The 13,668-nt window shown below is 45.0% G+C and overlaps 1 protein-coding gene across 4 annotated transcripts in view; it reads left to right on the top strand.

Moving 5' to 3' along the window:
- The window catches only part of LOC147221018 (myosin-10-like), a 70,254-nt gene extending 60,189 nt beyond the window's left edge, over positions 1-10,065 (top strand). For all 4 annotated transcript variants that reach the window (XM_086170281.1, XM_086170282.1, XM_086170283.1 and 1 more), the window contains 10 exons: positions 538-750; positions 1,420-1,632; positions 1,709-1,870; positions 2,884-3,012; positions 3,128-3,216; positions 4,025-4,148; positions 5,021-5,229; positions 5,332-5,440; positions 5,551-5,723; positions 9,239-10,065. In XM_086170281.1, coding sequence (XP_086026407.1) covers positions 538-750; positions 1,420-1,632; positions 1,709-1,870; positions 2,884-3,012; positions 3,128-3,216; positions 4,025-4,148; positions 5,021-5,229; positions 5,332-5,440; positions 5,551-5,723; positions 9,239-9,392 — 1,575 coding nt within the window. In that variant the 3' untranslated portion in view covers positions 9,393-10,065. The remainder of the gene's footprint in view (positions 1-537; positions 751-1,419; positions 1,633-1,708; positions 1,871-2,883; positions 3,013-3,127; positions 3,217-4,024; positions 4,149-5,020; positions 5,230-5,331; positions 5,441-5,550; positions 5,724-9,238) is intronic.
- Positions 10,066-13,668: the final 3,603 nt, after the last annotated feature.

Genomic DNA, 13,668 nt, shown 5'->3' on the forward strand with positions numbered 1-13,668 from the left:
GCTCAAGAGTATGAAAAAATGTTGTACATGTAGCTGTTATGAAATATTGCACAGTTATGCACAGATAAATTATTACAATTTACAGTAAGTGGGTGAGATTTTTTTTTTAAGGTTTTAAGATTTAAGATATATACTCTATGTATATATATATATATATGAGATGAGATGAGATGAGAACAACTTTATTAATCCCGAAGGAAATTGTTGTGCCAGAGTTTCAAGTAAAAAACATAACAGTAATAGATAATAGTAGAAATGAGGAAGAATAAGAAATATCATGAAATATGAATTGTCTAACTGGTAGCAGTAACTACAAAGATTGAAGATTCCCTGCGGCTGAGGGAAGAAGAAGTTATAGAAAAATAGAAGTAGAGACTTTAGGAAAAAGGTGAGAAAAGGTGAAGAGAAACTCTGGCAGACCCGAGACAGCGCCGGCAGTAAAGAATATATAAAAGTATATATATATGCACTGTAACTGTGAGGTGCGATCTTTGCAACTTGCAAGAGTCGGCCTCACATGTGGAACCTCCTCTCCAGATGCTGGCTGAGGAGAAGAGCATCTCGGCCCGCTACGCCGAGGAGCGCGACCGCGCCGAAGCCGAGGCCCGGGAGAAGGAGACCAAAGCTCTGTCCATGACCAGAGCTCTGGACGAGGCACTGGAGGCCAAAGAGGAGCTGGAGAGGATCAACAAGCAGCTCCGCGCTGAAATGGAAGATCTGATGAGCTCCAAAGACGACGTGGGCAAGAATGTAAGTTAGAGGGGTCGGGGACTCTGCATTGGTATTTTATTACATTTTTTATTATTTTAATGTGTCAGTCGGTCAGGCTCTGAAGCTCTTAAAAAATAATCAAATTAAATAAGACAAGAATTCGTCCGTTATTTTAATAGTCCAGTATTGTATGTGCGATAACAGATTTGCTAATTCATGGCAATGGCACTGATCGGCCATTCCTCGTTTTCGTTTCCACATTTCACATTTAAATAATAGCGTAGTTTGAAAAGTTGCGATGCATGAATGCTGTGCAACTGACAAGACAGCGTCGATATCAGCATTGGTATCGGCTGAGCAGGTACGTGTATGAATGGGGATGCCACGGCAACACTGCTCAGCGCACCATGCATATATTAAAAAAATAGCATAAAACTATAAACTTCTGTATGGCGAACGATGCATAATAACAAGGTAGGTTTATACCGGTCACTAAGTTTAACATAAAATGTGATTGTATACAACGTATATAGTACAATTTGGGACGGCTTGACCTGATGTATGGATTGTACTGGTAGAACACATTTCCTGTCTGGATTGATCAACATCTCAAAAAGGAGATTAAACCATTCATGCATTATTTTTGATTGTGTGCAAAAAATTGACAGAGCAAATTTTTTGCCCCTGAAACCATGTCCTCCTGGTAAGGTCCACGAGCTGGAGAAATCCAAGCGAACCTTGGAGCAGCAGCTGGAGGAGATGAAGACCCAGCTGGAGGAGCTGGAGGACGAGCTGCAGGCCACAGAGGATGCCAAGTTACGCCTGGAGGTCAACATGCAGGCCATGAAGGCCCAGTATGAGAGGGACCTCCAGGGGCGTGATGACCAGAATGACGAAAAGAAGAGAGCGTTGATAAAGCAGGTGAAGACTCCCGTTACGTTTTTATTAAGTTTTGATTTAAGCAGAGCTTCCAGAAACTCATTCGCCTCCTCCTCAGGTACGAGAGATCGAGGCGGAGCTGGAGGATGAGAGGAAGCAGCGTGCTCTGGCCGTAGCCGCCAAAAAGAAACTGGAGATGGATCTGAAGGAGCTGGAGGGCCAGATCGAAGGAGCCAGCAAGGCTCGGGAAGAAGCCCTCAAGCAGCTGCGCAAGTTGCAGGTAGGTCGTGACAACATGTACTTTCCAAACAAGGTGAGAATAATTAAGTGATGGAAATTTCACAAAGACGCTTCTCAAAGGAAAAGACTGCAATATGATACTCTTATAAATTATTCATTTGTTCATTCACAACACTTATCCAGCACTCAGGGCTGCAGGAGTGCTGGAGCCTCCCTCAGCTGTCACCCCGACGGTCGCCACTCCGTCACCGGGCCACATATACAACACTCTTATCAAATATGAAATGTGAAATCAAAGTGTGTTCATGTGTCGCCTGTATTTGCAGGGAATAATCTAAGTGACTATTTTTACCTAACAATCCCAATCTTTTGATCCACGAGCGAAAAGACCGATTGAAACGAAGAACGGCAATGGCCGCAACATGATCAGTCGTCGACGAGCCGCTTTCGGGTGGTAAACGTTCGAAGTGTAGAACACAGTAGAACTGTTCTGGATTTAATTTGGTTCCAGGATCTTTTTTAGTTCTGTATTTGCACGGGGGGTGTACAGCAAGTATGACCCAAGCGCCTACAACATGCACCTTAAGCGTTAAACTTTAACGACAAAGGACAACATGGAGAGAGTGAACCTGCCACAGCGTTCATGTTCTGCATGTGCGAAGGACACGTGTTAGCCTTTTGCTAATTCTCTGCTTTTTTTGGCCAAAGCCCTGGGGAGCCTTGACCTCTTCGTTGGTCCATTTGCTCACTGGTTCTTTCCATTCTATCCCAAGCTGCGAGAAAACAGCTGACAAGTTTAGTTTTTGAAAATGCACTGCAGTCTGCAAGATCTGGTAATGGGTGTTGCTTATGAGTTCCACCAATCACATGAGATCCTATGGAACTGTAAAAAGACCCTGCCTCAAAGTAGGAGCTAAGATGTTTCTTGGTGGCCTGTTTTTTATGTTGTCCAAATGCACCTAGAAGAAGTTCCTACAATGTGAAAGCGCTTAATATGACATGAAAACATGACTCTAATTGAATCACTGTAATTTTCTGTATCTCCTCCTGCAGGCCCAAACAAAAGACTACCAACGGGAGCTGGAAGACGCCCGTGCTTCTAGAGATGATATTTTTGCCATATCCAAGGAAAATGAGAAGAAACTGAAGAGTCTGGAGGCGGAAATTGTGCAGCTTCATGAGGTGGAGGACAGCGGCCCTGCTCTGCCTGCCTGGCAGTCAAACACAATGGGCTGAAAAGCCTTTCCCATCTTCATCAGCGATGTAACCACGAGACATTCTCCCACTCTGCACACAGGACCTTGCAGCTTCGGAGAGGGCCAGGCGCCACGCAGAGCAAGAGCGGGATGAGCTGCAAGATGAGATCTCCAACAGCACCTCTGGAAAGTAAGCACCACTCGCACGACCATTTGGGAACATGTGCCTGAGCTTGTTGCTCCATTCATCCATCCATTTTCTTTCGTATCATCCGGGGTTTTCTTAAAGGAGACATAGCCTAACAGAGAGGCTTAGACTTCCCTTTACCCGGCCCCTACGTCCAGCTCTTCCGCAGGAATCCAATGGCATTCCCAGTCCCGCAGAGGGATAGATTCCCTCAATCATGTCCTGGGTCTTCCCCAGGGCCTCCTGGTGGGACATGTCCAGAACGCCTTACCAGAGAGGGGCCCAGAAGGCATCTTGGCCAGAGGCCCAAGCCACTTCATCCGGCTCCTCAGGGTGCCGGAAGAGCAGCAGTTCCACTCCCAGTTGGCTGGGCATCCCACTTTGTCTCTAAGGGACACCCGGCAAGAGAAACTCATTCGGGCCACTTGTGTCCTTGATCTCCTTCTTTTGGTTACTTCCCACTGATTGTGACCAGAGGTCAGGGTGAGAGTGTAGAACGACCGGTAAATCTAGAGCTACACCTTTCAGCAAGTCCACATCACTGCTGACGCTACACCCTTCAAGCCTATCAATCTCTGGTTCTGTTCTTCCCTTACTCGCGAACAAGACCCTAAGATACTTGAACTCCTCCACTTTTGGGCAGGATGTCATCCCCGACCCCTTAGAGGACACTCCACCACCTATTTGGAGGTGCTGAACCTGAGAGATGGCGATCAGGAAGACCCAATCTTTATAGGCCACGATTTTCCAACCAGACAAAAAAAAACGCTCCCTTAAGACTTGATAAACTGTTTTTGTCCTGTTGTGGCAGGTCTGCTCTGATGGAGGAGAAGAGGAGACTGGAGGGTCGGATTGCCCAACTGGAGGAGGAGCTTGAAGAGGAGCAGGGCAACATGGAGCTCCTCAATGACCGCTTCAGAAAGACAAGCATGCAGGTGTGCAGAATTAAGAAATCATGCAACAAACATCTAATTTTCAGAGGAATCAAACTTGCCTAATTTGACTCAATAACACTGTGTGACTTCTTACTTACAGTTACACTTTCTAACTTCAACTTGCAATCACATCAGAAATAGTTCAAGTGCTATTCATTAACTCAATGGAGAATTCATTTGGGTTTTTGTTGTGCAACGAATACCGGTGATTTCACCATTAAACATCTGAATCCTCACTCATTCACTTGCCACCTGGAGACATACCACGGACCCTGTAGCCCCCGTATGTCCCCAATCACGAACAAATCAGCTCATAACAAGCAAATAAATACATTTTGAATCGACCTGAGAACAACATCAACAAACAAACCTACCGGCTTTCCCCCATGGCGCCAGTAGCGTGAATAGTACTCATTCATCATTGCGTTCTCCCCTTGATACGCTATTTTATGCGTTTTTTCATTCAATTAGCCCTCAGTATGGCTCCCAAGAAAGTGAAAAGTACTAGTCATAGCGTTTTGTAGAAGCTAAAGATTACAGTAGAACTGAAGAAGGAAATATCAGCTAAACATGAGAGTGGTGTTCGTGTTATTGTTCTTGCCAAGCACTGTTACACGCAGACAACCATCTGTATTATCCTGAAGAACAAGGATGCGCTAAAGGCAGCTCATGTGGCTAAAGGAGTGCCACATTTCAAAAAAGGATGTTTTCGGGGGTAGAGAACGGATCCACCAAATGCCGAATGGAGTCAAAGAACAAATAACATTTTTGTAGAGACATACATCCATGCACCATCTGTACTGGATACAGTATTTACAGATGTTCAGATGTGAAATACCAAGTACCAACCACTTGTACTGCTCCCCTCCCAGATGGACACACTGACAACCGAACTGAGTGCGGAGCGCAGTGTTGCCCAGAAGAGCGAGAACGCTCGCCAGCAACTGGAGCGACAAAACAAGGAGCTTCGGGCCAAGCTGGGCGAACTGGAGGGCTCGGTGAAGAGCAGGTTCAAGGCCTCAATCACCGCCCTGGAGGCCAAGATCGCTCAACTGGAGGAGCAGCTGGAGCAGGAATCGAAGTGAGAGATGCACCCTATCTCTATCTTTTTCCGAAATCTTTCCGCATTTAAAGGTTTTTGCCGCGAACCGACCCTTGATGCTTTCGTTCTGCTCCATTGAAGAGAGCGAGCAGCGGCTAACAAGCTGGTGCGGAGGACTGAGAAGAAGCTGAAAGAAATTTGCATGCAGGTGGAAGATGAGCGTCGCCACGCTGACCAGTTTAAAGAACAAGTATGTGTGTTTCTGCGTATGTCAACCATCCTTTGCGCAACTTCCCAGCAATGAATAACATTTCTATTTCCCCCCTTCTTTTCTCGTCTGGATTTGCGTCCGTTGCGAAGGTGGAAAAGGGCAACTCTCGTATGAAGCAGCTTAAGCGCCAGCTGGAAGAGGCAGAGGAGGAGGCGACCAGGTCCAACGCCTCACGCAGGAAGCTGCAGAGGGAGCTGGACGAAGCCACCGAGGCCAGCGAGGGCCTGAGTCGGGAGGTCCACACTCTCAAGAACAGGCTCAGGTAGGGGACTTCGGCTGGGGATAGAAGACAGGAAACATGCATCTGATATTAAAATGTAGAAATTATTTTTAGCCCATTTTGTTAAAGATGTCAACTATGAAGATGCCTTTTCTGAAATAGCAAAATCTGCTAAGCTATTCTCACATACAGATTTGTAAGATAAGATAAGATAAGATAAGATAAGATAAGATAAGATAAGATAAGATAAGATAAGATAAGATAAGATAAGATAAGAAAAACTTTGTTGATCCCCGTAGGGGAAATTCTTTAGTCACAGCACCGTAACAGATTCTAAATGTCAAAGAAATATGAATAGACTTATAAATAGAGAGACAATTAGAAAGACCAAAAGACACCAACAAATAAATAGACAGCAGAGAGAACAACAGCAACAACATTAAGGAAGACAGTAAGGGTGAAAGTAGTCAACCACAACAAAACAACAACATAAACAGAATGACAATAGCAGTGATAAGAATAAGATAAACAAAAATAGGCAGGAAGTGAGTGGGCTGAGACCAACAGGATAAAAAAAGACAACAGAGTTAGGGCATGACACATGAAGAAATGGGTGAGGTAGTAAATGGGATGAGGTAGTGAGGTTGTGGTAGCACAGATGCACCTCCGGCCGGTCAGAGTTGTGTGCCGTCCAGACTGCTATACAGTCTGATGGCCGAGGACACACACGACCATCTAAAGCGTTCAGTTCTGCATCAGGGTGGGATGAACCGTTAGCTGAAAGAGCTGCCCGTCAGCCACAGCTCTTCGTGCAGGGGGTGGGAAGGATTGTCCAGGATAGCTCCCAGTTAGTCCTTCGCCCTCCCCATTGCCAACGATTTAAGATGGTTCGGGTTCAGTCCCACCACCGAGCGTGCTTTCCTGACTAGCTTGTTTACCCCGTTGACCTCATCAGTCCTGGCACCACCCCACCAGCACACTATAGCAGAGAGGAGTGCGCTGGCTACCGTAGATTGGTAGATGGTCCTGAAGAGTCCGCTACAGACACCAAACGACTTCAATGTGTCCAGTCCAGTTTATTGTTAACATGGACCCCAAAGTACTTGTCGGAGTCCATTATCTCCACCTAGTCACCCTGGATGGTGATTGGTACCTGTCTCCTAATATTCTTCCGGAACTCCTCAATCACCTCCTTGGTTTTGGAGACGTTGAGTAGGAGGTGGTTCTGGTTGCTCTAGTCAACAAAGCTTGCAATCAGACCTCTGAACTCCTCCTCGTCATCATCGTTGATGCATCCAACAATTGAAGAGTCATCAGAGAACTTCTGGAGGTGTCAGGAACCGGAGTTGTACCGGAAGTCGAAGTTGAAGAGGGGGAAGAAGAATGGAGACGGACAGTTCCTCAGAGCACTCCTGTGCTGCACGCCACGGCCTCGGAAACAGCCATCCACCCTGACATACTGCGGACGGCCTGTGAGGTAGTCCAGGATCCAGGCAGTGATGTCAGGGTGATGTTTGATACTCAGCAGCTCGTCCACGAAGAGGGTGGTTTGGACGCTGTTGAAGACAGTGGAGAAGTCAAAGAAGGTGACTCACAGTGCTTCCTGTACTCTCCAGATGGGATAGGGCCCTATGAATGAGGAAGATGATTGCATCCTCCACGTGCATGTGTTGCCTGTACGCAAACTGCAGAGGGTCCAGGGAAGCAGAAAGCTGGTCTTTCAGGTGCTGGAGTACAAGCCTCTCGAATGACTTCATGACATGTGACGTAAGTGCCACCGGCCAGTAGTCATTGAGAGCACTCGGACATCCTTTCATAGGTACTAGGACAATGCAGGTCTTCCAGAGGTCAGGCACCTTCAGCAACCTCAGAGAGAGGTTGAAGAGGTGCTGGAAGACCCCAGCAAACTTCCCAGCACCCACCTTGAGGACCCTGGGGCTGATGTTGTCCAGCCCGCTGGCTTTGCTCTGCCTCAACCTGGAGAACTCCCTCTGCACCTGGCTGGAGGTGAGGGTGAGGCCGTGGCAAGCTGTTGAAGAAAAGGTTTAACTCTGCAACAAATCAAGAGCCACCTTTGGTTCCAGGCGTATTTTTTCCCGCAGTCTTTCATCCTCTTCCCCTCCCTCCAAACCTCTTTTATTTTGCTCCGCTCCATCTTGGACTCAACCTTCTCCTTATAGTTGAGTTTTGCCTCCCTTAGTTTCCTCCTCAGCTCCCTCTGGACAGCCCTGAGGGTCTGATGGTCCTTAGCCATGAAGGCTCTCTTCTTCCTGTTAAGAAGGCCTTTGGTATCCTTGTTGATCCATGGCTTGTTGTTATTGAAACAGTGGACCTTTTTGGATGGGACTGTGTTGTCCTCACAGAATTTGATGTAATCTGTTATGCAACGGGGGAGACTCTGGATGTCATCATAAATGTCCTTTTCAAAAAGGCTTTCAGTCAGTGACATCGAAGCACTCCTACAACGCCTCCTCTGTGGTTTTGGACCAGATCTTCACAGACCTGGTGCTGGCTGACTTTCGCTTCACCATCGGTGTGTAGGTGGAGTCCGGGAATACCAGGTTATGGTCCGAGTTGCCCAGAGGGGGGAGAGAGGAAGCGTTGTATGCGTCCCTCACATTTGCATACAGGAGGTCCAGAGTTTTATTCCCTCTTGTTGCACAGTCTACGTGTACGGGACATGGTTGAAGTCCCCGCTGACCAGAATGAGAGCACTGCGATGGCGGGTCTGCTGGTCCACAATCACCGAGTGGATGACGTCACCGGCGCGGCCACAGACAGAGGAACATATATGAGCAACAGGATGGAGAGTGAAAAATCACCCGGGAGGTAGTAGGCGTTAAATCCTACCGCCATGAGCTCTGCATCAGGGGTCCCCACCATCATGGTGATATGACCCGGGTTGCACCATTTCCTGTTAATGTAGATGGCGTTTTACATATATATATATATATATATGCTGATTTTTATTCGTATCTTCAATAAAATTTCCACATTTAGAATAACAGAAAACAAATGAATGCGTTCCAACCTCTCCCCAAAAAACTCTCAAAATAAGGATATTAATATAGACAAACCCTGAAAAAGAAGGATGTAAGGGACATTAAAAAGAAAAGTCATAACACACAAAAAGATATAAAATTATGCCGCACAAGATAGTTACAGGATACAAGATATGCAAATCACACTACGTAGCTTGAAAAATTTGTAAAGAAAGCGATTGTTATCTTAAGGAGCTACTGTATCTCCTTTTTTTATCTTCTCTCACATCACTTTGTTATGACTGCCGTCTCAAGTTATGGGTTTGTAATGCAAAACAAAAAAAAACACTTGATGTGATTATTACAGGTTAATATTCGCAGTGGAACATACTTCAAATACTCAAACCGCCCTCCAAACGTCATCATTTGAGCTTCTGATTACATTTAACAATTATTTATTAGCTATTGGTATTAAAGCTATGCATTATTATCATGTTATTTTAGTTTATTACCTTTTAGATCGAGATTATGCTAGATGTCCATCATATGTGACCTCCCCTCCACTCTGCACTGCAGGCGCGGAGGCCCAATTAGCTTTTCCTCCAGCCGCTCCGGCCGGCGTCCGCTGCAGGTGGAGGGCAGCTCCATCGACCTCCTGTCGGAAGACGAGCTGGAGAACAAGATCACCGACAACAACGCCAACGAATCCCCGGCGCCCCAACCAGAATAGTCGAGCAAAAGGCCTCCGCTATCGCTCTCCGTATGTATCGGCGAAAATGCACAAATGCTCCCGGCTTCGATAGTAACCTACTTCCAACCCCCCCCCGGGTCACTTCAGCACATAACCACCCCCGCCCCACATTCTACCCCGTTCGAAGCCTCAGCAAAGCAGCGTGTAGTCAATCCTATCCAGACACCAGCAGCAAGATCCCACATCCCTCTCCCCTTCCTTCTCTAGTTCGCTTCAGGAACCGGGATAACAGCACAATCCATCACTTTTTTCCCGTAGAGGTCGCCGCCCTGCATTTAGCAACAAGTAGTGATTTAGTTGTCCACAGCTGGCTCACGGCTGGACGGGCGCGATCATCGCCTCCCCCTGTCGGACGGGCGTTTAGTCGTTTCAGATGATTGCTTTAGCATCGACGGCATGGCGATATGAGAATCGAGGATGACGAACGGCCTTACAAGTCGGCCTCTCCCTCGCATGGAAACATAAGGTTTCGTGAACGTGTCCTCGCTTGCATCTCTTTCTCTCCTCTGTGCCTTTACTCTTTCTCTCTCTTTCTCGCTCGCGATCGAAAAAAAAAAGCATTTATGCCACGTGTACTGTTCATGTATTGAGACGCGCATACTTTTTTGTGAAGGTGTATTTTAATAAAATATCCATAAAGTTGCCTATGTTATGGGGTGTCAGTGTGTTTTTTTTTCTTTTTCTGGTCAGTGCTTCCTCGTGGATAATTACCTTCCATTTGATAATTTGTGACGTGCAGCCAGGGGAGGCAGGAGAGGCCGTGCCTCACTTGCCAATCTTCGAATGAAAAAAATGTCAAATGAAAATCTTTACATTTTACATCTAATGATTACATTTATCAGTGATTGCACTATAAAGATATTTTCATTCAACTTCACCAGTTTTAAATTTTTTATTCAAAATCGCTGGATTTTCACATCTACCATTCAACTACTGAGAACAGGCATGCAGTGAGGCTGCAGACTGTTGAGCCTCAACGTAGATTGCACAATGACGGCTGACTGCTGGCATGCTCTGCACTAAGACTGTATTGCTGTCTCTCTGTATGCTGCTATAAAAAATGTTTAAACACCTGTGTGTGTTGCGAGTTTCTTTTGCAGAGCAATCATAAAATGGCTGGCTGCGAAAAGCCTCTAAGTGAGGCACGCCGTTCCCCTGCCTCATGGTAGGGGGCACTAGTGATTCCAGGGCTTCTTCTTGTGACTCTTCGGCTGTAGAATACAGTGACAGCAAGCTACAGTTAGCAAGTCAAGTGCAGCCATCCATTTATTTTTTCCTCTCCTCGCTTTCAAAATGGAGGATTACATAGCCAAACTTAGACAATTTTCTAACTTCTATAAATCTTCAATAAACTTCTATAATCTTTTATAAACTTAATCTTCTATAAACTTCTATGATCAAGTTATCAATGCTTTTGTTCAAAAGGAGCAGCTCATGGACTTCATTTATAATTAAAGGTAAGAGCATGGTTTGCATGTGTGAAGAAAGCTGATATGAGATTTTAAACATAACCCATAAACAGCTGCCAATCAAATGATGAATAAGCTCTGTATGTTTGTAAATCTGATTGCGATGAAGTCAGTGCCACACCAGCCATGAACCTCACCACACCTCACTGGTTTCTGCGTATATGATCACCAACTCGATTCCCGAGCTCCTCCTGTAGCCTGAAGGATTGTGCAAGCACCAACAAGGGGTTAATAAACTATTAGAACTCAAATTAAAACAGTCACTTGACTATCTTTTTGAGAGTAGCCTTAAAATCTTCCTTTTTTGAGCGATCTTATATCTGAAGCTGGGCCAGCCTGCCATTGGCTTATTATATGAGGGATATCCCATGATGCATTTTCCCCCGGTTCTGTTTTTTTCCTACAGTGGCGAGACCCTGACTTGTATCTTTATGAGATCCAGCCTACCACAACCCTGACTACACCACAAGCCTGAATGAGCGAATTTGAATGAGAGAGCGAATGGTTGCATGTCTCAATATGATGAGTGAATGAATAGTTTCATGTCTCCATGTGATGTATGAATGAGTGAATTAATGTCTATATGATATGTGAATGACTGAATGTCTCCATATTACAAATGAATGAATGAATGAATGAATGAATGAATGAATTGTGGTATGACCGTATATGTTGAGTGAATGAGGGGTCAAATGAGACATATATTTCCATGTGATGCATGAATGAATGAGTGAATGGCTTTATGTCTGTATATGTTGAGTGAATGACGGGTAAAATGAGACGTATATCTCCATATGAATGAGTGAGTGAAAGATTGTATGTCTCTGATGATGTGTGAACAACAGAGTGAATGGTTGTGTGTCTCAATATGATGAGTGAATGAATGGTTTATGTAATCATATGACAAGTGTATGGGGGGTAAATGAGACATGTATATCTTCATATGATGTGTAAATGACTGCATAAATGATTGCATGTCTATATGACATGTGAATGCCTCCATATGATGCATGAATGAGTAAATGAATGAATAAATGGTTGGATGCCTCCATATGATGCATGAATGAATGAGTAAATGATCATATGTCTCGATGACGTGTGAATGTCAGAGTGAATAGTTGTGTGTCTCCATACGATGTGTGAATGACTGAGTGAGTGAGTGAATGACCATATGTTTCTATGTGAATGACAGAGTGAATGGTTGGATGTCTCTAAATGTTCCCCGGTGATGGACTGGCGTCCGTTCCAGGGCGAACTTTAGCATCTCGCCCAATCCCAGCTGGGATCGGCTCCAGCGACCCCGCGACCCCGCGACCCTGACTACAGCATAGTGAATGAATGAGTGAATGACAACCAAAATCCAACCTAACTTGGCCATTGTAACCGGCGAAGAGATATCTTTCCCTTCATTCAATCGGATTGTAGGTTTGAAAAGTCCCCATGGCGACATGGAGAGATTCTAGAGTGCCAGTGGAGTTTCCTGCCTCGGTTTTAGATCTAGAGATTCACTGAGAGAATCAGTTGCGTCTTTGCTGCTCTTAATATCCAAATCTAAACTCAAGCGTCCCTGGAACCAGAGTGGCGTGCAGAAGAGAGGTGTAAGGGTGCATTATTTTAACATTTCAGCAGTCATAAATCAATTTTTGGAGGCTCACCGCACTGCAGAGGCAATTGTTAGCCCTTTGTGTGAACCCTTTGTGTAGATAAAATTGTTTGCTGTTCATGCATTTCCTTCATCATGAGTCTTCATCTTTTTGTGCATCTAGATTAGTTCATTTACCAACTTAGGTCAGTGATTTTTTTAATAGATTTTTTGGTGATATTCAATGAAATATTACTATGGGATGTTTCCACCGCTTCATACTGATTACAATTATTTTTAAAACAGAAATTAATAAAAACACGTCTGAGGTTTTCTTTGTCACAGAAGCGGCTGACAAAGCTGGCTTTAATAAGCGTTGAAAAATAATTTTCAACAGCTGATGTAAAAAACTGGAGTAGTGAGACAGGGTGCATCATTCGGGGAATATTTTCAGATTTTTTTTATTTTAGATTTATATTATAATCGAATATTAATTCATCGGTGTTTACAGATTCAAAATGTGTTCCTTTCTCGTGATAATTTTCAGTCTATAAGACCTTGTGATTCATCACCGGGCCTCTGGAGCAGGACCGGCCTCCCTCCAAGAGCGGTCCTTCTAGGTGAAGACGCGGGAGATGAAGAGTCTCTAAAGCGCCGAGTTGTGGAAACAACTTCTATAATCCCTCCTCGTCATGTGACTCATAGTAATAATCACTCATAATGAAGGGAGACTTATATCTCAGAGAAGGAAAGAGACGGGCGGAAAGAGAGAGAGAGAGAGAGAGAGAGAGAATCGACCACGCAGACACACCCTATCCTCTCCAGGTAGGTCTTTTTTTTTAATTCAGAAAAAAAATCAATTTAATTTTTTTTTTTTTTTTGGTGGATAAATGTTCTTTTCAAATCGTGCCGTGTGCGCGTCAGAGCGCTCCAGACAGCAGAGGACACTGTTATTAACCATCTGTTTAGATCTGAAAAATAAAAGATAATTGTACGTTTCCCTCTTGCAAACACCATAAAAACGCTCCATCCGATATTGAGATGCAAATCAGGCTGGTGAATCACGGTCTATAAAAGAGCTCCTCGTTTCCCCACGCAGGGCCCGATCCCGCATCCCCACCCGTGGCGTGAGGACAAGCGAGGACAGTGCATAAGTGTTTCCAGGCGAGGGGTTGCGGAGTGTGTGTGTGTGTGTGTGTGTGTG

The sequence above is a fragment of the Fistularia commersonii genome, chromosome 23, assembly GCF_037954325.1.
Source record: "Fistularia commersonii isolate RoL2024-O1a breed Wild chromosome 23, RoL_Fcom_v1.0, whole genome shotgun sequence".
NCBI lineage: Eukaryota > Metazoa > Chordata > Actinopteri > Syngnathiformes > Fistulariidae > Fistularia > Fistularia commersonii.